This window comes from Bubalus bubalis, chromosome 9 (assembly GCF_019923935.1).
Source record: "Bubalus bubalis isolate 160015118507 breed Murrah chromosome 9, NDDB_SH_1, whole genome shotgun sequence".
In the NCBI taxonomy this organism is placed as follows: Eukaryota; Metazoa; Chordata; class Mammalia; order Artiodactyla; family Bovidae; genus Bubalus; species Bubalus bubalis.
Genome location: NC_059165.1, coordinates 108,931,754 through 108,953,987, shown reverse-complemented (window position 1 = coordinate 108,953,987; position 22,234 = coordinate 108,931,754). Strand labels below are relative to the sequence as shown.

The 22,234-nt window shown below is 41.0% G+C and overlaps 1 protein-coding gene across 3 annotated transcripts in view; it reads left to right on the top strand.

Annotated features, from left to right (window-relative positions):
* Positions 1-22,234, top strand: part of RNF130 (ring finger protein 130) — a 142,105-nt gene that overhangs the window by 102,332 nt on the left and 17,539 nt on the right. For all 3 annotated transcript variants that reach the window (XM_025293971.2, XM_025293970.2, XM_025293968.2), the window contains 2 exons: positions 13,599-13,670; positions 15,562-15,644. In XM_025293971.2, the coding sequence (XP_025149756.1) occupies positions 13,599-13,670; positions 15,562-15,644 (155 nt within the window). The remainder of the gene's footprint in view (positions 1-13,598; positions 13,671-15,561; positions 15,645-22,234) is intronic.

The window sequence follows — 22,234 nt, the reverse complement described above, 5'->3', positions numbered from 1 at the left end:
GTACATTAATGAATTTTCTGTACAAGCAATGAATGGGAATTGAATGTTTAAAATACCATTCTATTAGCATCAACAAGAAATAGCATAAACAGAGAATTCTTAGAGAGCTCACAAAAGATATGCAAGCCTATACAGTGAAAACTGTAGAATATTGTTGAGAGAAATAAAAGTTAAATAGATGGAAAGATATACAGTTTTGGGGGGAAGACTCAGTATTAAAATGTCATTTCTCTCCCAGTTGATCTATACATTTAGAGCAGTCTCAATGTGGATCCCAGAAGGCTTTTGTTTTTAATGAAACTGATGAGATGAACCTAAAATAATATGGGAAAGCAAAAGATGAACAACAACCAAAAGATATACGAAAAGAAGAAAAAAGTTGGAGTTGACTTCAGATTTGTTACAATGCTACAGAAATCGTCACCCTGTGGTATTTGCTTAATGATAGACAAATAGATATATGGTACAAAACAGTATTCAGATATAGACCCACACATATATGGTCAACTGATTTTTGCCAAATGTAAAAAGCAGTTCAGTGGAGGAAGGGCAGGTGGGGCTAGAACAATTATGTGTCATATGAAAACAACAAAGCCAAAAAAACTTTGATCCATACCTTGATCCATATAAAAAGTAACTAAAATGAATCAGCAAGCTTACATATAAACTTCTAGAAAGGAAATAGAGGAAACTCTTGTAACATTGGGATAGGCAAAGATTACTTAGTATGACACCAGAATACAACTGACAAATGAAACATTGATAAACTGACATCATCAAAATTAAAAGTTTCCCTGGTGGCTCAGATGATAAAGAATCTTCCTGCAATGTAAGAGACCCAGCTTCAGTCCCTGGGTCAGGAAGATACCCTGGAGAAGGAAATGCTAACTCACTCCAGTATTCCTTCTTGGAGAACTCCATGGACAGAGAAGCCATGGTGGGCTACAGACTGTAGCCATGGTGCGCTACAGTCCATGGGGTTACAAAGAGTCTGACATGAGTGAGCAACTAACACTTTCACCAGAGTTAGAGAAAATATATGGAAAACAAATTCTATTTAGAATATGTAAAGTAATCTCTAGATAACTCTGTAGTGCAGTGGATAGATAGCACATTGAACTTTTAGCATATGTAAAATACTCTCAAGCCAATAATAAACAATAAACTCTAGACAAACGGGCCCCTTCATGGATCACAGCCTTGTCATGGCGAAGGGGCTTGTGTAATTCAATGAAGCTATGAGCCACACCATGCAGGGCCACCCAAGACAAATAAGTCATAGTGAAGAGTACTGACAAAATGTGGTCCACTGAAGGAGGAAAGGGCAACCCACTCCAGTATTCTTGCCGCAAGAACTGCCTGAACAGGATAAAAAGCAAAACGACCAGACACCAGAAGATGAGCCCCACCAGGCAGAAAGATGTCCAATATAAGTACTTGGGAAGCATGGAGAACAATTACTAATAGCTCCAGAAAGAATGAAGCAGCTGGGCCAAAGAGAAAACGACGCTCAGTTGTGGATGTGTCTGGTGGTGAAAGGAAAGTACAGTGCTGTAAAGAACACTATTGCATAGGAACCAGGAATGTTAGGTCCATGAGTAAACTGGATGTGATCAAGCTGGAGATGGCAAGAGTGGAAACATTGACATCTTAGGAATCAATGAACTAAAATGGACAGAAATGGGCAAATTCAATTCAGATGACCATTGTATCTACTACTGTGGGCAAGAATACCTTAGAAGCCATGGAGTAATTAACCCTCATAGTCAACAAAAGAGTCCAAAATATACTACTTGGGTGCAACCTCAGAAACCAGAGAATGATCTCCATTCGTTTCCAAGGCAAATCATTCAGTATCACAGTAATCCAAGTCTGTGCCCCAACCACTAATTCCAAAGAAGCTAAAGTTGACTGGTTCTTTGAAGACCTACAACATCTTCCAGAACTAACACCAAAAAAAGATGTTCTCTTCATCATAGGGGATTGGAATGCAAAAGTAGAAAGTTAAGAGATATCCAGAATAACAGGCAGGTTTGACCTTGGAGTACAAAATGAAACAGGACAAAGGCTAACAGAATTTTGTCAAGAGAACATGCTGGTGATAGCAAACACCCTTTTCCAACAACGCAAGAGGTGACTGCACATGGACATCACCAGTTCGTCAAACTAAAGTCAGGTTGACTATGTTCTTTGCAGTCAAAGATGGAGAAGCTGTATACACTCAGCAAAAACAAGAGTGAGTGTGACTCAGATCATGAGCTCCTTATTGCAAAATTCAGGTTGCAAAAGTCAGGTTGATTATGTTCTTTGCAGTCAAAGATGGAGAAGCTGTATACACTCAGCAAAAACAGGAGCTGAATGTGACTCAGATCATGAGCTCCTTATTGCAAAATTCAGGCTTAAATTGAAGAAAGTAGAGAAAACCACCTGAATGGTAAGACCTAAATCAAATCTCTTAAATGATTTTACAGTGGATCACAATAAACTGTGAAAAATTCTTAAAAGAAATAGGAGTACCAGACCACCTTACCTGCCTCCTGAGAAACGTGTATGCAGGTCAAGAAGCAACAGTTAGAACCGGACATGGAACAACTGACAGGTACAAAATTGGGAAAGGAGTATGACAAAGGTGTATATTGTCACCCTTTTATTTAACTTCTATGCAGAGTACATCATGCTAAATTCCGGGCTGGATGAAGCTCAAACTGGAATCAAGATTACCAGGAGAAATATCAGTAGCCTCAGATATGCAGATGATAAAGCTCTAATGTGCAGAAAGCAAAGAACTAAAGAGCCTCTTGATGAGGGTGAAAGAGGAGAGTGAAAAAGCTGGCTTAAAGCTCCACATTCAGAAAAATAAGATCATGGCATCCGATCCTGTTACTTCATGGCAAATGGGGAAGCAGTGGAGATTATGACAGACTTTATTTTCTTGGGCTCCAAAATCACTGCAGACGGTGACTGCAACCATGAAACTAAAAGACACTTGCTCCTTGGAAGGAAAACTATAACAAACCTGGACAGCATAGTAAAAAAAGAGACATCACTTTGCCAACAAAGGTACATATAGTCAAAGCTATGGTTTTTCCAGTAATCATATACAGATGAGAGTTGGACCATAAAGAAGGCAGAGTGCCAAAAATTTGATGCTTTTGAACTGTGGTGTTAGACTCTTGAGAGCCCTTGGACAGCAAGGAGAGCCAACCAGTCAATCCTAAAGGAAATCAGTCCTGAATATTCATTGATAGGACTGATTCTGAAGCTGAAGCTCTAGTACTTTGGCCACCTGATGTGAAGAGATGAGTTATTGGGAAAGACTGTAATACTGGGAAAGACTGAAGACAAAAGGAGAATTGGGCAGCAGAGGATTAAATAGCATCACTGACTCAATGGACATGAACTGGAGAAAACTCTAGGAGATAGTGGAGGACAGAGGAGCTTGGCATGCTGTAGTCCATGGGGTCACAAAGAGTCAGACACCACTTAGCAACTGAACAACAGAAAAATTGACCAAAGATTCTAGCAGACACTTCCCCAGAGAAAATATGCAGGTGGAAAATGACTACATGAAAGGATACTCAACTTCATTAGTCATTATGGAAATGCAAATTAAAACCTCAATGAGATACCACTGCACACCTGTTAGAATCAAATGAAAAAGACTGGCCACACCAAGTGTTGGTGAGGAGGAGGAGAAATTGGGATTTTCATACACTGCTGATGGAAATGTGAAATGGTAGACTCACTTTGGAAAACATTTTGGCAGTCTCTTAAAAAGTCAGACATGTGAGACTGGCTCTCCATGCAGCCAAAGCCTGGGGCATCCAGAACTTCTGGAACAACTGCCACCAAGACTGTAGGAGACACCCTGTGTCCCAGCGAGACTCACCACTGTTCCCCATGCCCTGGACTGCTGCCCACACTGCCACCACCAGAGACCTTGGTGAGCAGGGCTCACTGCCTACCTTGCGCTAGGGAGGGACTCGAGCCCCCTGGGGGCTGAATAGGTAATCAGGAACCCGGAGGCATCAGCGTTGATGTCTTCCCTTCTCAATGGTGTTTCTGGTGTCCACCTCAGGAGTCTCCTTGGCCACTCTTGATACACTTGGAAATTAAACAGAGGATCCACTGAATATATTTTTCTTGAAATTTTTCATTGTATATGTTCAGTACTAACAGAGTGGGGGACAGGCCAAAAGTACAGCAGTAGGTATGGAGAGGCCATGGAATATCCACCAATCAGATAATCATCGCTGGAGTAACTGGAAGCATCTGAATGTACTGTTAAAAAATAGCGGCTCAACACAAATCACTGCACCAACCTTAGGAGGGCAGAAACCTACAGGAAGAAAGACTTCAACATTGAAGCCTGGGAAAAGAAGAGCTCAAACACAGTAAGTTAAAATATAATAATAATGAAAAGGCAGAGAAATACTACACAAATGAAGAAGCAAATTAGAAACATAGGAGTCCAAATAAATGAAGAGGAAATAGGCAAACTACATGAAAAAGAATTCAGAATAATGATAGTAAAGATGATCAAAAACCTTGAAAACAGAATGGAAAAAATGCAAGAATCAATTAGCAAAGACCTAGAAGAATTAAAGAATAAACATACAGAGACAAACAACACAGTTACTGAAATTTAAAATACTCTGGAAGGAATCAATAGCAGAATATCTGAAGCAGAAGAACAAATCAGTGAGTTGGAAGATAGAATGGTGGAAATAACTTGTGAAGAGCAGAATAAACTAAAAAGAATGAAAAGAACTGAGGATAGTCTCAGAGACCTCTGAGACAATGTCAAGCACACCAACATTTGAATTAACAGGGGTCCCAGAAGAGGAAGAAAAAAAGGGTATGAGAAAATTTTTGTAGAGATTATAGTTGAAATTTTCCCCAACATGGAAAAGAAAATAGTCAATCAACTCCAAGAGGCACAAAGAGTCCCATACAGGATAAGCCCAAGAAGAAACACACCAAGACACATACTAATCAAACTAACAAAGACTAAACTCAAAGATTAAGACTATTAAAAGCAGCAAGGGAAAAGCAACAAGTAACGTACAAGGGAAACCCTGTACATTTAAAAGCTGATCTTTCAGCAGAAACTCCGCAGGCCAGAAGGGAATGGCTGGATATAATTAAAGTACTGAAAGGGAAAAATCTACAACCAAGATTACTGTACCCAGCAAGGATCTCATTCAAAATTGATGGAGAAATAAAAAGCTTTCAGACAAGCAAAAGTTAAGAGAATTCAGTCCTACCAGACCAGCTTTACAACAAATGTTAAAGGGACTTATATAGTCAAGAAATACAAAAGAAGGAAAAAGATCTACAAAATCAACCCCAAACAATTAAGAAAATGGCGATAGGAACATATATATCAGTAATTACTTTAAATGTAAATGGATTAAATTCCCCAACCAAAAGACACAGACTGACTGAATGGGTACAAAAACAAGATACATATATATGCTGTCTACAAGAAACCCACTTCAGACCTCAAGACACATACAGACTGAAAGTGAGAGGATGGAAAAATATATTCCATGCAAATGGGAAGCAAAAGAAAGCTGGAGTAGCAATCCTCATATCAGATAAAATAGACCTTAAAGAAGATTTCAAGAGATAAGGAAGGGCACTACATAATAATCAAGAGATCAATCCAGGAGGAAGACATAAAAATTGTACATATCTATGCACCCAACATAGGAGTACCTCAATACATAAGACAAACACTAACACATAAAAGGAGAAATTTACAGTAACACAAAAATTGTAGGAGATTTTAACACCCCACTCACACCAATGGACAGATCATCAAAACAGAATATTAATAAGGAAACACAGGTCTTAAATGATACATTAGATGAGATGGATCTCATTGATATTTTCAGGACATTTCACCCAAATGCAGAAGAATATACCTTTTTCTCAAGTGCACACGGAACATTCTCCAGGATAGACCACATCTTGAGTCACAAATCAAACCTCAGTAAGTTTAAGAAAAGTGAATTCGTATCAAGCATCTTCTCTGACCACAATGCTATGAGACTAGGTATCAATTACAAGAATCCTTTCATCCCTGGAATAAACCCAACTTGATCATGGTGTCTGAGCTTTTTGATTTGTTGCTGAATTCTGTTTGCTAATATTCTGTTGAGGATTTTTGCATCTTTGGTCATCAGTGACATTGGCCTGTAGCCTTCTTTTTTTTGCGTTGTCTTTGTCTGGTGTTGGTATCAGGGTGATGGTGGCCTTGTAGAATGAGTTTGGAAGTGTTCCTTCCTCTGCACTTTTTCGAAAGCTCTTCTCTAAATGTGTGACAGAATTCTCTCCTGTGAAGCCATCTGGTATTTTGGTAGATTTTTGATCACAGCTTCAATTTCAGTGCTTGTTACTGAGTTGTTCATAATTTCTATTTCTTTGTGGTTCAGTCTTGGAAGACTGAACGTTTCTAAGAATCTGTCCATTTCTTCCAGGTTATCCATTTTACTGCCATATAGTTGTTCATAATAGTCTCTTATAATCCTCTGTATTTTTGCATTGCCTGTTGTAACCTCTTTTTCATTTCTAATTTTATTGATTCTTCTCTATTTTTTTCTTAATGATCCTGGCTAAAAGTTTGTCCATTTTGTTTATCTGCTCAAAGAACCAGCTTTTAGTTTTATTAATCTTTACTATTGTTTCTTTCATTTCTTTCTGCTCGGACATTTATGATTTCTTTCCTTCTACTAATTTTGGGGGGTTTTTTTTGTTCTTTTTTCCAGTTGTTTTAGGTATAAAGTTAGGTTGTCTGTTAGATGTTTTTCTTGTGTCTTGAGGTAGGATTGTGTTGCTGTAAACTTTCCTCTTAGGACTCTTGAATATATGCAAATTAATCAATGTGATACCATATTAAACTGAAAGATAAAAACCATATGATAATAGATAAAGAAAAAGCCTTTGACAAAATTCAACACCCATTTATGATTCAGTTCAGTTCAGTCAGCTGCTCAGTCGTGTCCGACTCTTTGGGACCCTATGGACTGTGGCACGCCAGGCCTCCCTATCCATCACCTGGAGTTTACTCAAACTCATGTCCATAGAGTCAGTGATGCCATCCAACCATCTCATCCTCTGTCATCCCCTTCTCCTCCTGCCCCCAATCCCTTCCAGCATCAGAGTCTTTTCCAATGAGTCAACTCTTCTCATCAGGTGGCCAAAGTATTGGAGTTTCAGCTTCAGCATCAGTCCTTGCAATGAATATTCAGAACTGATTTCCTTTAGATGGACTGGTTGGATCTCCTTGTAGTCCAAGGAACTCTCAAGAGTCTTCTCCAACACCACAGTTCAAAAGCATCAATTCTTCAGTGCTCAGCTTTGTTTATGGTCCAACTCTCATATCCATGCATAACTACTGGAAAAATCATAGCTTTGACTATACAGACCTTTGTTGGCAAAGTAATGTCTCTGCTTTTTAATATGCTGTCTAGGTTGGTCATAACTTTTCTTCCAAGGAGCAATTGTCTTTTAATTTCATGGCTGCAGTCACCATCTGCAGTGATTGGAGCCCCAAAAAATAAAGTCAGCCACTGTTTCCGCTCTTTTCCCATCTATTTGCCATGAAATGATGGAACTGGATGCCATGATCTTAGTTTTCTGAATGTTGAGTTTTAAGCCAACTTTTCACTCTCCTCTTTCACTTTCATCAAGAGGCTCTTTAGTTCTTCTTTGCTTTCTGCTATTAGAGTGGAGTTATCTGCATATCTGAGGTCATTGGTATTTCTCCTGGCAGTCTGGATTCCAGCTTATGCTTCATCCAGTCCAGCATTTCTCATGATGTCCTCTGCATAGAAGTTAAATAAGCAGGGTGACAATATACAGCCTTGACACACTCCTTTCCCTGTTTGGAACCAGTCTTTTGTTCCATGTCCAGTTCTAACTGTTGCTTCCTGACCTGCATACAGATTTCTCAAGAGGTGGGTCAGGTGGTCTGGTATTCCCATCTCTTTCAGAATTTTCCACAGTTTATTGTGATCCACACAGTCAAAGGCTTTGGAATAGTCAATAAAGCAGAAATAGATGTTTTTCTGAAACTCTCTTGCTATTTCGATAATCCAGCGGATGTTGGCAATTTGATCTCTGGTTCCTCTGCCTTCTCTAAATCCAGCTTGAACATCTGGAAGTTCATGGTTCACATATTGCTGAAGCCTTGCTTGGAGAGTTTTGAGCATTACTTTACTAGCATGTGAAATGAGTACAATTGTGTGGTAGTTTGAGCATTCTTTGGCATTGCCTTTCTTTGTGATTGGAATGAAAACTGACCTTTTCCAGTCCCATGGCAACTACTGAGTTTTCCAAATTTGCTGGCGTATTGAGTGCAGCACTTTCACAGCATTATCTTTTAGGATTTGAAATAGCTCAACTGGAATTTCATCACCTCCACTAGCTTTGTTTGTAGTGATACTTCCTAAGGCCCACTTGACTTCACAGTCCAAGATTTCTGGCTCTAGGTGAGTGATCATCCCATCATGATTATCTGGGCCGTGAAGATCTTTTTTTGTATAGTTCTTCTGTGTATTCTTGCCACCTCTTCTTAATATCTTCTTCTTCTGTTAGGTCCATACCATTTCTGTCCTTTATTGTGCTCATCTTTGCATGAAATGTTCTCTTGGTATCTCTAATTTCCTTCAAGAGATCTCTAGTCTTTCCCATTTTATTGTTTAAAACTCTTCAAAAAAATGGGAACCTAGAACCTACCTCAACATAGCAAAGGCCATATATGATAAGCCTAGAGCAAACATTATTCTCAATGGTGAAAAACTGAAAGCATTCCCCCTAAGATCAGGAACAAGACAAGGGTGTCCACTTTTACCACTGTTATTCAGCATAGTTCTGGAAGTCCTAGCTACAGCAATCAGAGAAGAAAAATAAATAAAAGGAATCCAAATCAGAAAAGAGGAAGTCAAGCTCTCAGTGTTTGAATATGACATGATACTATACATAGAAAACCCTAAACAGAGTTTCAGAAAGTTACTAGAGCTAATCAGTGAATTTAGCAATGTTGCAGGATACAAAATCAATATGTAGAAATCCCTTGCATTTCTATATACTAACAATGAAAAATCAGAGAAATTAAGGAATCAATCCTTAATCAATTCACCATTGCAACAAAAAGAATTAAATATCTAGGAATAAACTCACCTAAGGAGACAAAAAGAACTGTAAACAGAAAATTATAAGACACTAATGAAAGAAATCAAAGATGACAGAAACAGATGGAGAGATATTCCATGTTCCTGTAGAAAGAATCAATATTGTGAAAATGACTATTTTACCAACTGGCACAGATTCAGTGCAATCTCTATCAAATTACCAATGACATTTTCCACAGATCTAGAACAAAAAATTTCACAATTTACATGGAAACACAAGAGACCCCAAATAGCCAAAGCAGTCTTGAGAAAGAAGAGTGAAGCTGAAGGAATCAACCTTCCTGACTTCAGATTATACCATAAAACTACAGTCATCAAGACAGTATGGTACTGGCACAAAAACAGAAATATCGATCAATGAAACAAGATAGAAAGCCCAGAAATAAACCATGCACCTCTGGGTACCTTATTTTTGACAAAGGAGGCAAGAATATATTATGGGGCAAAGACAGCCCCTTCAATAAATGGTGCTGGGAACACTGGACAGCTCCATGTAGAAGAATGAAATTAGAACACTTCCTAATGCCATATACAAAGATAGACTCAAAGTGGACTAAAGACCTAAATGTAAGACCAGAAACTATAAAACTCTTAGAGGAAAACGTAGAACACTTGATGACATATTCAAAGCAAGATCCTCTATGACCCACCTCCTAGCGTAACAGAAGTAAAAACAAAAGTAAACAAGTGGGACCTGATTAAACTTAAAAGCTTTTGCACAGCAAAGGAAACTATAAGCAAGGTGAAAAGACAACCCTCAGAATGGGAGAAAATAATAGCAAATGAAACAGCTAACAAAGTATATTCCCAAAATATACATGCAGCTCATACAACTCAATACCAGGAAAACAAACAACCCAATCAAAAAGTGGGAAAAAGACCTAAACAGACATTTCTCCAAAGACATTCAGATGTCTAACAAACACATGAAAAGATGCTCAACATCACTCATTAGAGAAATGCAAATCAAAACTACAATGAGATATCACCTCACACTGGTCAGAATGGCCAACATCAAAAAGTCTATAAACAATAAATGCTGGCAAGGGTGTGGAGAAAAGGGAGCCCTCTTGCACTGTTGGTGGGAATGTATATTGATACAGCCACTATGGAAGACAGTATGGAAATTCCTTTAAAAACTAGGAATAAAATCACCATATGACCCAGCAATCCCACTCCTAGGCATATACCCTGAGGAAACCAAAATTGAAAAAGACACATGTATCCCATTGTTCATTGCAGCACTGTTTACAATAGCTAGAACATGGAAGCAACCTAGATTTCTATTGACAGATGAATGGATAAAGAAGTTGTGGTACGTATACACAATGGAATATTACTCAGCCAATAAAAGGAATGCCTTTGAGTCAGTTCTAATGAGGTGGATGAACCTAGAACCTATTATACAGAGTGAAGTAAGTCAGAAAGAGAAAGGTTAATATCATGTTCTAATGCATATATATGGAATCTAGAAAAATTATAACTGAAGAGTTAATTACAGGGCAGCAATGGAGAAAGACATAGAGAACAGATATGGACATGGGGAGAGGGGAGGAGTGGGTGAGGTGTATGGAAAGAGTACCATGGAAACTTACGTTACCATATGTAAAATAGATAGCCAACGGGAATTTGCTGTATGGCTCAGGAAACTCAAACAGGGGCTCTGTATCAATCTAGAAGGGTGGGATAGGGAGAGAGGTTCAAAAGGGAGGGGAATATATGTATATCTATGGCTGATTCATGTTGAGGTTTGACAGAAAACAACAAAATTCTGTAAAGCAATTATCCTTCAATAAGAAAATAAATTAATTTTTTAAAAGTCAGACATGCCTGCCATATTAGCCAGTCTTCCCTGCTGCATAGCTGTTTGACCCAGCAGAAAGGAAGCACAGATCCTTACAAAGACCTGTGTACTGTTTGAATATAAAGTATATTGTTTGTTTTTAGCTTTATTTATTACCGCCAAAACTGCCTCATCAACAGGGAAAAGGGTAAATAAGTTGTGGTACAATGGGATACTACATAGCATAAGAAAGAAGTGAACTATTGATGCATGCAGCAACATGGGTTAATCTCAGGGTAATTATGCTGAGTGAACGAAAGCATACAGAAAATAGTATACACTATTATTCCATTTACATAAAACTCTCAAAAATATAAACCATAGTAGCAGAAAGTAAGTCATAGGGGATGAAGTGAAAGGATGGCAGGAAGAAGGAATTAGGAAGAGACACAAGGAAATTTGGGAAGGATGATAGACTGTGTTGATTATTGTAATGCTTTCATGGGTCAAGTTAAAACTTCAAATTGTACACTTTATGCAATTTAAATCAGTTATATTTCCATAAGGCTGTTTTTGAAATATGTGTATGTATGCATGTGTATGTATGAATGCATGTATGTGATTGAGGGGACTCGTAGATTAAAGGAGACTTGATAGACATAGCAAGCAAATACCATGTTTAGACTTTGCCGTATCCTGATTCAAGCAAGCCAACTATAGTACGACATTCTGGAGACACTTGAGGAAATAGTTTGAGTGTTAGATTATGTTGATTAATTATTGTTAATTTTGTTAGGTAAGACAGTAGCACCAAAACAAAAGCCCGTGTCTGTTAGACATAGTTCACTTGGTATGAGTTTATGGGTGAAAGCATACAGTGTTTGTGATGTGCCTTTGAAATCCTCTAGGACAGTAATGAGAGGGGAATAGATGAAAAATATAGTGAAATATTGATAATTGAAACTCAATGATGAGTGCTTTAAAGGTCCATTAAATTCTTTTTTCTTTTCTGTACTTTGAAGTTCGTCCTAAAATTTTCTGTTGTTTTTGTTTCATCCTCAGGATAAAATCCAAGGTCTCCCTTGTTTTAGCTTCTGTCATACCAGTACAGCCCCATCATCTGCCTCGTATCACAGTTTAGGATCTGGTTATATGCAAGGTGGGGAGGAGGCAATGGCACCCCACTCCAGTACTCTTGCCTGGAAAATCCCATGGACAGAGGAGCCTGGTGGGCTGCAGTCCATGGGGTCACGAAGAGTCGGACACGACTGAGCAACTTCACTTTCACTTTTCACTTTCATGCATTGGAGAAGGAAATGGCAACCCACTCCAGTGTTCTTGCCTGGAGAATCCCAGGGACGGGGGAGCCTGGTGGGCTGCCGTCTCTGGGGTCACACAGAGTCAGACACGACTGAAGCGACTTAGCAGCAGCAGCAGCAGCATATGCAAGGTGACCATCTGTCCCAGTGTGCCTGCAGTCTTGGTTTGCACCTATTGTCCCAGTATAATTATTAACAGGGTCCTCTCAGTCTCAGAACATTCTAATATGAGTAATAAAATATATGCTCACCATAGTTACAGTTATATCAGTCTGTAATTTCCCTCACATACCTGTGCCTCTTACCTGTTTGTCTTTACTGGACTAGTCCTTGGTCCAGAATCCCCCTTCCTGTCCCAATGCTTTCTTCATCTAACTCCTTCCTACTCTTTTCCAAGCCTTAGAGATTTGCCTGATTTAACTCTCTTAAATAAATGAGAAAAACTCAAACTCAGAAAGGTGAATGTACCTTCCTAAGATCGCGGAGCGTAGCAGTGGCAGTCAGAAGCAGAGCTCATGCCTGCATCCCTTCCCCCACACACTGATATTGAGAAGCAGTTTTAAGGAGTTTTTGAGATATCCTTTCACAAAGACAGAGCTTGTATGTCTAATAATTAGTGTGTCACCCTTGGAGCAGAATAAGAAAGCTATTGGAACAGTGGCAGTAGCTCTGACGTGTGTAACAACTAGATACTGATAATGTTTGAAATGTTTGTTAGATACAAAACGCATTGGTGATTATGACACCTGGCTTTTTTTTTTTTTACTATATACACTTATTCACCAGAATGCTAAATCTGTGGAGAAACTGCCTGTTTTTCTAACTTTTTAACTGCTTTCTTGGAATCCTTTCATATGCTATGACTTGGAAAGTAATGTAGGATAATAGGACTTTATATATTTATTTTAAAATAAAGAATATCATCTAGTGAAGTGAAGTGAAAGTGAAGTCGCTCAGTCGTGTCCGACTCTTTGCAACCCCATGGACTGTAGCCCACCAGGCTCCTCCCTCCATGGGATTCTCCAGGCAAGAGTACTGGAGTGGGGTGCCACATCATCTAGAGTATATCTTAAAAGTTATCACAAGAAGGAAAAAGGTCTGTCTGGTGATGGATATTGAGTTTTTGTGATCATTTCAAAACATAATACAAGTATTGGATCATTGTGTTGCATACCTGAAATTAATATAATGTGTATATCTATTATAACTCAGTAAAAATTTTAATAAAGTTTATTGAAATAAGAAAAATCCAGAGATTTTGCACTTAACATCTGTTTTTCTTTGCTATTTTCATAGCGTCGTCTTGGAGATGCAGCCAAGAAAGCCATCAGCAAATTGACAACCAGAACAGTGAAAAAGGGTGATAAGGTACAGTAATGAAACCTCTTTAGCACTGTAAAAACAGTAAAGTATTTTGCTTTTTATTTGGTAGGTGACAATACATACTGACCATTTGTGTCTCCTCCATTAGGTTTTCCTTTTACTTCAAGCATACTATCTAATGCTTTATTGTAAACTAACTTCTCTTGGAAATCTTATTCTTAGTATGCCTGTCATCTGGAGATCCTCCATACAGTTTTCTAATTTTCCTGGACTTTTAATGCTCTTATCATCATTAGCTTCACTGGACTACTTATAATTTCCCTAGCTGTGCTCTTCAACACTTGACTTCTGCTAAAACCTAGCGAACTTTGGGGTTCTTCTGTAAAGAGCCAGGAATGTGCATTCTCTTCCTGTGCTTTCTAAGACTTTCTAAGACTTTCTAAGACTGTGCTTTCTAAGACTTTGCAAAGTCTTAATTTTTAATTCTTCAGAGTTTTAATTCTTCACAGTTCGTGGAGAACTGGAGACCCACCTTCAGGGGGTGGTGGTTAACATGGCACTTCCTGTACAGGTGGCTCAGCAGTTTGAAAGAAGGGCACAGTTTGCTAGAGTTGGGCCTGGAAGCTTACAGGGAATAAATCATAGAGGGAGTGATAGAAGCTATCTGTGGCTGAAATTGCTAACCCCCAGTTCTTCAGTCAGATCGCAAAACTTGGTGGAGTCCTGCTTCTGCTTTCTGTGGACAGAAATAGCAACTTAATGTGAGACCCTATATTCAATATATTCAAGGCTATCTAGAATTTAAAAATTGTGCTTCTGAAGGCATAAAAACCAAACCTGTCTTCTGCTAAAAACCAACTCTAATTTTTTATCGAAGAACTCTGGAAGGATAATTACAGATAATTCTCCATCCTCTTAAGTTTTACCACTTTCTTGACTTTACTCATTTTTATTCCCACTTCCTTGACACCCTACATCTAGTTTCCCTTGTCACAGCTCCAAAAGGTAGACATATTTTCAGTGAACTTCATGGTACATGAAGGAAAAAATTAAAAATACTTGCAGAAAATATATGCAGCATCTCAACAACTGTACTTCATGCCAGAGGAGTGATTGCCCATATAAATGCTTTTTTGATCTGATAGCCTTCAGCTGCCACATTAATTTGAATTTCTCTGGAGTTCATTCAACTTATCCATCCTACTTTGTCCCCCATGCTAACCATCTTTCCTTATTAAAGCCAACACTTTTCTTAGTTTGTATCTCCTACACCTGTCAACAGCTGTCCTGCTGAGTTTCAGTCCAAGGGGCAGTGATTCAACAAACAGTGTTGCCTTTCCTGTAGTGCTCTGTTTCATGACCAGGCAGGGGAACCCTTCCCCAGTCCAGAGGAGGCAGAGATCAGTTACCCTTGTTGACCAAACATCTGGCAGACTCTTCCTGAACCTTGATCAAGACCTAGTGTAGAGTCAAATCCATGGCTGTTCTCTGTCCCAGATCTCCCATCCTTGGGCCAGGTCTTGTGGTGGCTCACCATCTTTCCTGCCGGTACTTAATTTTGTGATGAGATGAGTGTCCTGGTAAGGAAAACATACTCAGAATACTGACGCAGCCGGAGTGGGGAGAAGATGGTCCAAGGTGATGGCTGATTTATATCTTGAAAAACGTTATTATTCTGATTTCTAAGATATTTCACAAACAGAATTAGTAATAATTGTTATACTGTAGTTTAAAAGCAAAATAGATTGGCCTGCATACAATTTGGGTTGACACAGTTAAGCAGTTGGAAACATACTACGTTTTTTATAACCTTTCATTCTATAATCGCCTGTTTACCATAGTTGCCACAGGAGAAATTTTAGCTGGATTGTATGTCCTCCATTTAGGTACTTTTAGGAGTAGTGTGTAACTTTTGTTCCCATGCTTTGTGTTTCAGGAAACAGACCCAGACTTCGATCATTGTGCAGTGTGCATAGAAAGCTATAAACAGAATGATGTTGTCCGGATTCTGCCCTGCAAGTATGTCGGCTTTCTTTGTTTAAAATAGAATGGTACTAATGTGATTTGTGTATCTCCCTTTTGGAGTGGGTATCCATTTGCTTTTGAGAGCCATTCTTACCCACAACTTTTCTGGTAGGACGAGGCCTGGCTGCACACTGAATGTAGTGGTAAACAAATAATACAGAAGGACATCTTTATGCTGGCCCTGCCATTTCTGAGTCATGTGTCCTGGCAGCTCTACTGCAGACTTCAGCAAGAACTGATTGCAAACCTTCTCTAGTTAAGAGAAAAATGGGTGGGGTGCATCAGTAGCCTAAAAGCAGTAAGGTCAAGAATTTTTATTTCTGTGCTTTTTGTGGATTTTATTTCTGTAGATTTCAGATCTAGCCACTGAGCCTCTCCTTCTCAGATCAAGGGTTCATCACTAGTCCCTCCAATAAAGCCTCAGCAGTGCCCACTTGGTACTGGGTACCAGAACTCTGCATTGGCAGGTGGCTTCTTTACCACTAGGCCACATGGCAGAAAGTGAAGAGGAACTAAAGAACCTCTTGATAATGGTTAAGGAGGAAAGTGAAAGAGCCAGCTTAAGACTAAATATTAAGTTAAGATCATGGCATCTGGCTCCATTACCATATGCCAAATAGGAAGGGAAAAGATGGAAGTAGTGACAGATTTCTCTTCTTGGGCTCCAATATCACTGCAGATGGTGACTGCAGCCATGAAATCAGAATACTGTTGCTTCTTGGCAGGAAAGCGATTGTCAAACCGAGACAGTGTGTTGAAAAGCAGGGATATTACTCTGCCAACAGGAGTACGTGTAGTCAAGGTTATGGTCTTCCCAGTGGTCAGGTATGATTGTGAAAGCTGGACCGTAAAGAAGGCAGAATGCCAAAGAACTTATGCCTTTGAACTGTGGTGCTGGAAAAGACTCCTGGAAGTTCCTTGGACATCGAGGAAATCAAACCAGTCAATCTTAAGGTAGATCAATCCTGACTATTCACTGGAAAGACTGACGCTAACGCTGAAGCTTCAGTATTTTATTCATCTGATGCACACAGACGACTCATTGGGAAAGTCCCTGATGCTAGGAAAGATCGAGGGCAGAAGGAGACAAGAGCATCAGAGGATGACATGGTTGGATGGCATCACCGATGCAGTGAACATGAACTTGGGAAAACTTCGGGAGATGGTGAGAGACAGGGAGGCCTGGCATGCTGCAGTTCATGGGGTCACAAAGAGTCAGACATGAGTGGGCAACTGAGCAACAACCAGAAGTCGAGGGCTTGGTTTAAGTCTTTGACTGGCCTTGGCTGTGTGACGTGAGGGGACTGCTGTGTGCTGTGCGCCTGCCCCAGGTCAGGCACTCTGCTCTGTGCAGTTTGCATCTGCTCTCTCCCCGCTGTCCAGTGAGGTGTGGGGAAGCCGGTAGTGGAGCTTCCGGGGTCAGGGTCACATGACTCAGAAATGGCTGCGCTGGTATAAAAATGTCCTTCTGCATTATTTCTGCTCTTTACATAGGGCCACATGCCTCCCTCAGAAAGGAGGATGTTTGCCTGCACTCTGATGCCCACAAAAGAGCGTGTGGATTTCTACCATGGTGCTATGCCAAGCTCGGGAGTATGAAACATTAAGATATGCAGTCTGAGCATTGATTGGAAGAAATATGAAGTCACCTACTGAGAAGCCTAAAATCAAAAGCCTTCTCCATTCTCATTTAAAACTCATTCACATAACTCTTACCTTCTAATAATATGGAACACGTGAATGAATAAAATAATCTGTGGTGATTGTCTCCATGAGGTTACTGGTGTTAATTTAGTTACTCACAAAGGTATACATTTTGAATCCAGAGAGATCTGGGTTTCATTAAATCATAATTTATGAATAATTCCATATATTGAAACGGAAAAACCAGTATTCTGGAAGTCACGTCATTCAGTTTACATATTAAGGAAACTATAAAACTAAATGTCAGCTGTCCTGTAGAAAATTAAATTATCTAATTATAGTTTTTCAGATCTAAAACCATGAAGCTAAAGGAAATACACTTACAAACACAGTTGACCCCTGTACAACACAGGTTTGAATTGCACCAGTTGACTTATTTCAACAGTAAATACTGTAGTAATAGGTGATCAGCTGATGGTTGAATGTACAGAACCATCAATACAGAAAAAAAGAAAGTGGAAGTGCTAGTCACTCAGTTGTGTATGACTCTGCAACCCCTTGGACTGTAGCCCGCCAGGCTCCTCTCTCTGGGATTTCGCAGGAGTGGGTAGCCATTCCCTTGTCCAGGGGATCTTCCCAACCCAGGGATCGAACCTGGGTTTCCTGCATTGCAGACATATTCTTTACCCTCTGAGCCAGCAGGGAAGCCCACGAATACAGAGGGCTGACTATAAGGTTATATGTAAATTTTCAACTTCAGTGGGTGTCAGCACCCCTAACCACTGCCCCTCCACATTTGTTCAAGGATCAGCTATACAAATCAGGGGAAACAGTAATAGGATACTTTATAAAGCATAATCAGCTCTTACTTGCTTTTAAAAACTGTTTTTACCTGCACAGGTTTCTTTTGAAACTGGAATAGCCAGGAAGAAGTCAAGTCTTTGCAGATTCTCTGTCTTCCTGTCTCAGTCCAGGGGTCCCTAGGACTGTCTGGGACCTAAAAATGAAGGCTTCCAAAGCTGTTAATGGTAATTAGTAAGATGACAGTGTTTTCCTCAGGGGAGCCTCAGCTGAAACTAGATTGTGCTGGGAAATTTTTTCCATATTCTTTCTGTCCTTCAAGAATTGGCTTTTCTAGAGTTTCATTCCTAGTTCTCGTTTTTCCTTCCAAAGGTCAAGAATCAGTGGGGAGTTTTCAGAAATATATACTGAGGGGAGCCCCAGGCTTGTTTGTTTTTATTAAGTGCCAGGGGTGACTCTGATGCTGCAAGGCCACGCCATGTATTGAAATGTAGAGCTGTGCTTGATCTTAGAAATTTCTTAGAATTTGACCTACCATCAAAGGAGGGGATCTCAACCTTTGTATTTGTTGTCTGCTTTCAAGTATTAGAATTTGACAGACTTAGTGTTTTTTTGCACCTGTGATTAGGACACTGCTCACAGGGTTGTTTTTTATTCCTAGATCCTTGTCTAGATGACACTCCCCCTTTTACTTTGAAGCTAGTTGTAGCTTTCTCTGTGTTGCTCAACAAAACATTTCATCTAACTGAGATGGGGACAACAGCATGATTCTGAGGTGCAGTAAAAACTAACTTTGCAATCAAGCAACGTTTTGTATGACCCAAGTTGACAGTTTTTGACCTAGAGCAAGGTCTTTCCACCTGGGCACTGTTGACATTCGGGACGAGACATTTCTTTGTTGGGCAGGTTTGAGGGGCTCCCCCTGCATTGCGAGTTACTTAGCAGTATCTTTGGCTCCACTTAGTAGGTGCCAGTAACACCCCCCGCACATGGCCATTGACAACCACAAATGCCTCCAGTTGAGGACGCCTGATCTAGAGAATGGCTCCACACAAATACTCATCTTTATTCCACATCTTCTCCAAGCCTCTGTTTTCCCATGGATCCCTTTCAAGTACCTTTGAATTAACAACTCTTGTGTGCTATTTGCTCTGGTCTCTCTCTCTCTCAGATACTCTGCCTTCCCTCTGTAGTCTGTGGGTCATTAAAACTGGTCTGATGTGTGACTCGCCTATGTCTTCCTTTAGCTCTGGTTGCCGGACAGCTCTGGTGCCTGGAAGGCTAGCTGGGCCTGAAGCACTGCCCAGAGCCCCTCTTTTTCCCTGGTCAGTTCTCCCTTCTCTTCAAGCAGCACATCCAGGGGTATCTATTCTCCTTAAACATCTTCACTCATCCCTTTATTCCTCACTCTCATCAGATTCTTCACCATTATCTTCACAGAAACCAAGGCTGTTAGTTGAAATTCTCCTGGCTTACTGATCCTAAGCCTTCATGCATACCTGCCTCCACACCCACCCTTGCAACCTTGCCTCCCATCAGGACAGAGACCGCCTCCTTGGTTTTTTCAACCTGGGCCTCTGTGTGCCAACACCTTCCCATCCTTGAGACCTGGCTCTTGACTCTTTGCTCCCTCCAGTTCTTGTTCTTCTGTCTCTGCCCACCAGCATTTCATCACGCTCAAGCATTTCCTCTCCAGTTTTTATAACTCTCTTTAAAACCCAGCTCCGAAGCTGTGCTACCCTACAGCTTCTCCCCTTTATAGCCAGATTCTGAAAAGCATCTGCACTCACTGTTTCTTCTTCCCCTGAGTAAGGCAGGAAGAAAGTACAGGTGCCTTTATGTCTGTCTGTCCTTCCTTTTAACATACCTATCCCAAGACTGAGCTAAGACTTTCTGCAGAGAGCAAACCTCTCGTGGATTGCTGGCTTCTCGTGTGGCCCTTACCCTTTACCTTCATCACATTAATTTCCTGAGGACAGGTGGCAGTCAGCCCTGCACAGGACCTCCTCCCAGTGTCAGCTGGCCACCGTCGGCCGTCCTTTGGATGGTAGCCAGCACATCTTAGAAACTGGAAAACTGGCACCCTGCTTTGCACCTCTTCTATTTAAAGGTCAGCCACAAAATTTTTAGTGGTTAAAAACACTTTTCAGAAGTAGAGTGCTGCAGCTTGGCTCATTGTATGTCTAAGATGCCACCTTGGAAGCTAAAGTGGGTCAGTCGCCTGGCGGCTGGCAGAGGCACTGCTGTGATGCCCCTCCTCAGAGGGAAAGCCTATTTAAACAGTGTCTACTGCCAGTCCTAGTTCGGGGAAAAGAGGAGTTCTTGTCTCTGACCTTTAGTAATCCTGGATCCTTTTATATTTGCCAGGTTGTTGCACGGCACCAAGAGGCTGCAGAGCTGTGAAAACAACTCGCCTTCAGTGTAGACGCCTCACGCCCCTCCCCAGCCATTGTGCTGATCACTCTAGCTTACAGTGCGTTGGGAAGTAGGAGAGCGGGAAGGCATTGTGTTTTAATGTTACTGGTTTTGTTCCCTTTTCTGTCTTATACTTCCATATATCCCAAAGTACTTCTGTATCCCAAAGTATTTCTAATAGGAATAAAGGACTTTTCTGAAGCTCTGATACGCTTGGCCTTTACATGTTTCATTGTTCCTCGATGCATCACCCGCTTTCCGTCCGTGTGCACTGCTCAGCCCTAAGTGTGTGGGGCCCTTTTCTGTGTCTGTGTGCGTTTTTATTATTCGGGTCTTTTTAGAACAGTGGGAAGGAGTTCTTTCCAGGTCTGACTGGCCCTACATGCCCCTCTGAGGTGTCTGTGGATGCCTTTCATACATCTGCAAGCCTGTAAGAGGTCACTCTGGCGCGGGCGTGCAGAGACCTGAGGCACGCTGAAGTGTTCTGACCGTGTAGCAGGAGTTGTGTGAAATACTGGCATTACTCTGCCTGGTTGTATGTTTAATTATACCTTTTATTGGCATATCCTTGGTGCCTTTTCTAAGTTTTTCACTTACTGCTCCAAACAGCCTCACGAGGTAGATGGCAGGCAGCCTTCCCCACTGTGCTTCTCCCCCGCCGTGTTCAGATGAGACAGCTGGTAGTCAGAAAGGGCTGTTTGTTACGGCTCAGGCTGTGGTAGGAGCAGAACTTTGCCCAGGAGGAAGGGAAGGCCGTGTGGAGTTTGGTAAAACAGTAGACCTGAGGAGACAGAAGCAAAAGGTAAAGAAAACAGGTGACGAAGAAGAGATCGGCGAATGCAGGGCAGCTCTTCACGACAGTGCCGTCAGCGGCCTGAGGGAGCGTGGCGGCTTGTGGCAGAAGGGCCAGCAGGTGAAGAGAGAGAGCTGTGCTGTGCGAAGTAGACTGATGTTTCCTGGGCCAGGTGCGGGAGCTAGACTGTTGGAATCCTGCAAAGAGCGTGACTGGAGGAAGACGTTTGGGAGGGAGGGAGGAAGGGGCAGCTTGCTGGCTGGGGTGGGGACTGAGGATGGCAAAGCCATAGGCTGGGCAGATAGCCTAAAGGAAAGGGGTTTTCATGGAGAAAAAACAAAAAAACTTTTTGATTTTGAGTTAGCTAAGGAAGAGAGGCTTTCTTTCCCAGCTTGTCCCTAGAGAACAGTTGGTCTTTGTTTTCCTTCATTACAGTGCTCCACAGGGAACCAGACACTGTCTTTTAGATCAGCAAACCTACAAGGGAACACTTAAGGACCCTGACATAAGAGAAATCCATTTATAACTAAGGTTAAAGGGACAGAGAACACTCAGCTTACACAGCTTTAAGAATTACGGGATTAAACCATTTTGTTCGTTCCAAATAACCGGTAATAGAAAAGAAAAGCTAGATAATAAGAAAAGAGGAAAGCAGAAACGCTGGTAAGAAGGGAAGGTAAAAGCCAGCAGTGCTGGCTTAAACCAGGATCTCCACAGACAGCTGGTTCAGGTCAGCTCCCCAACACCACAGCGGCTGCACCAGAGGTCACACAGCCTTCCGTCACCTGCCAGCTGGCCCAAGTCCACTGTCAACGCTGCATCAAACTGGCTGAGAGCACCTCCCCAGCCCCCCATCTCTGCCAACGCTGACCAAACCCTCACTGGTCCATAGACCTCCCAGAAACATTGCCAAATAAAGGCAGATGCACCC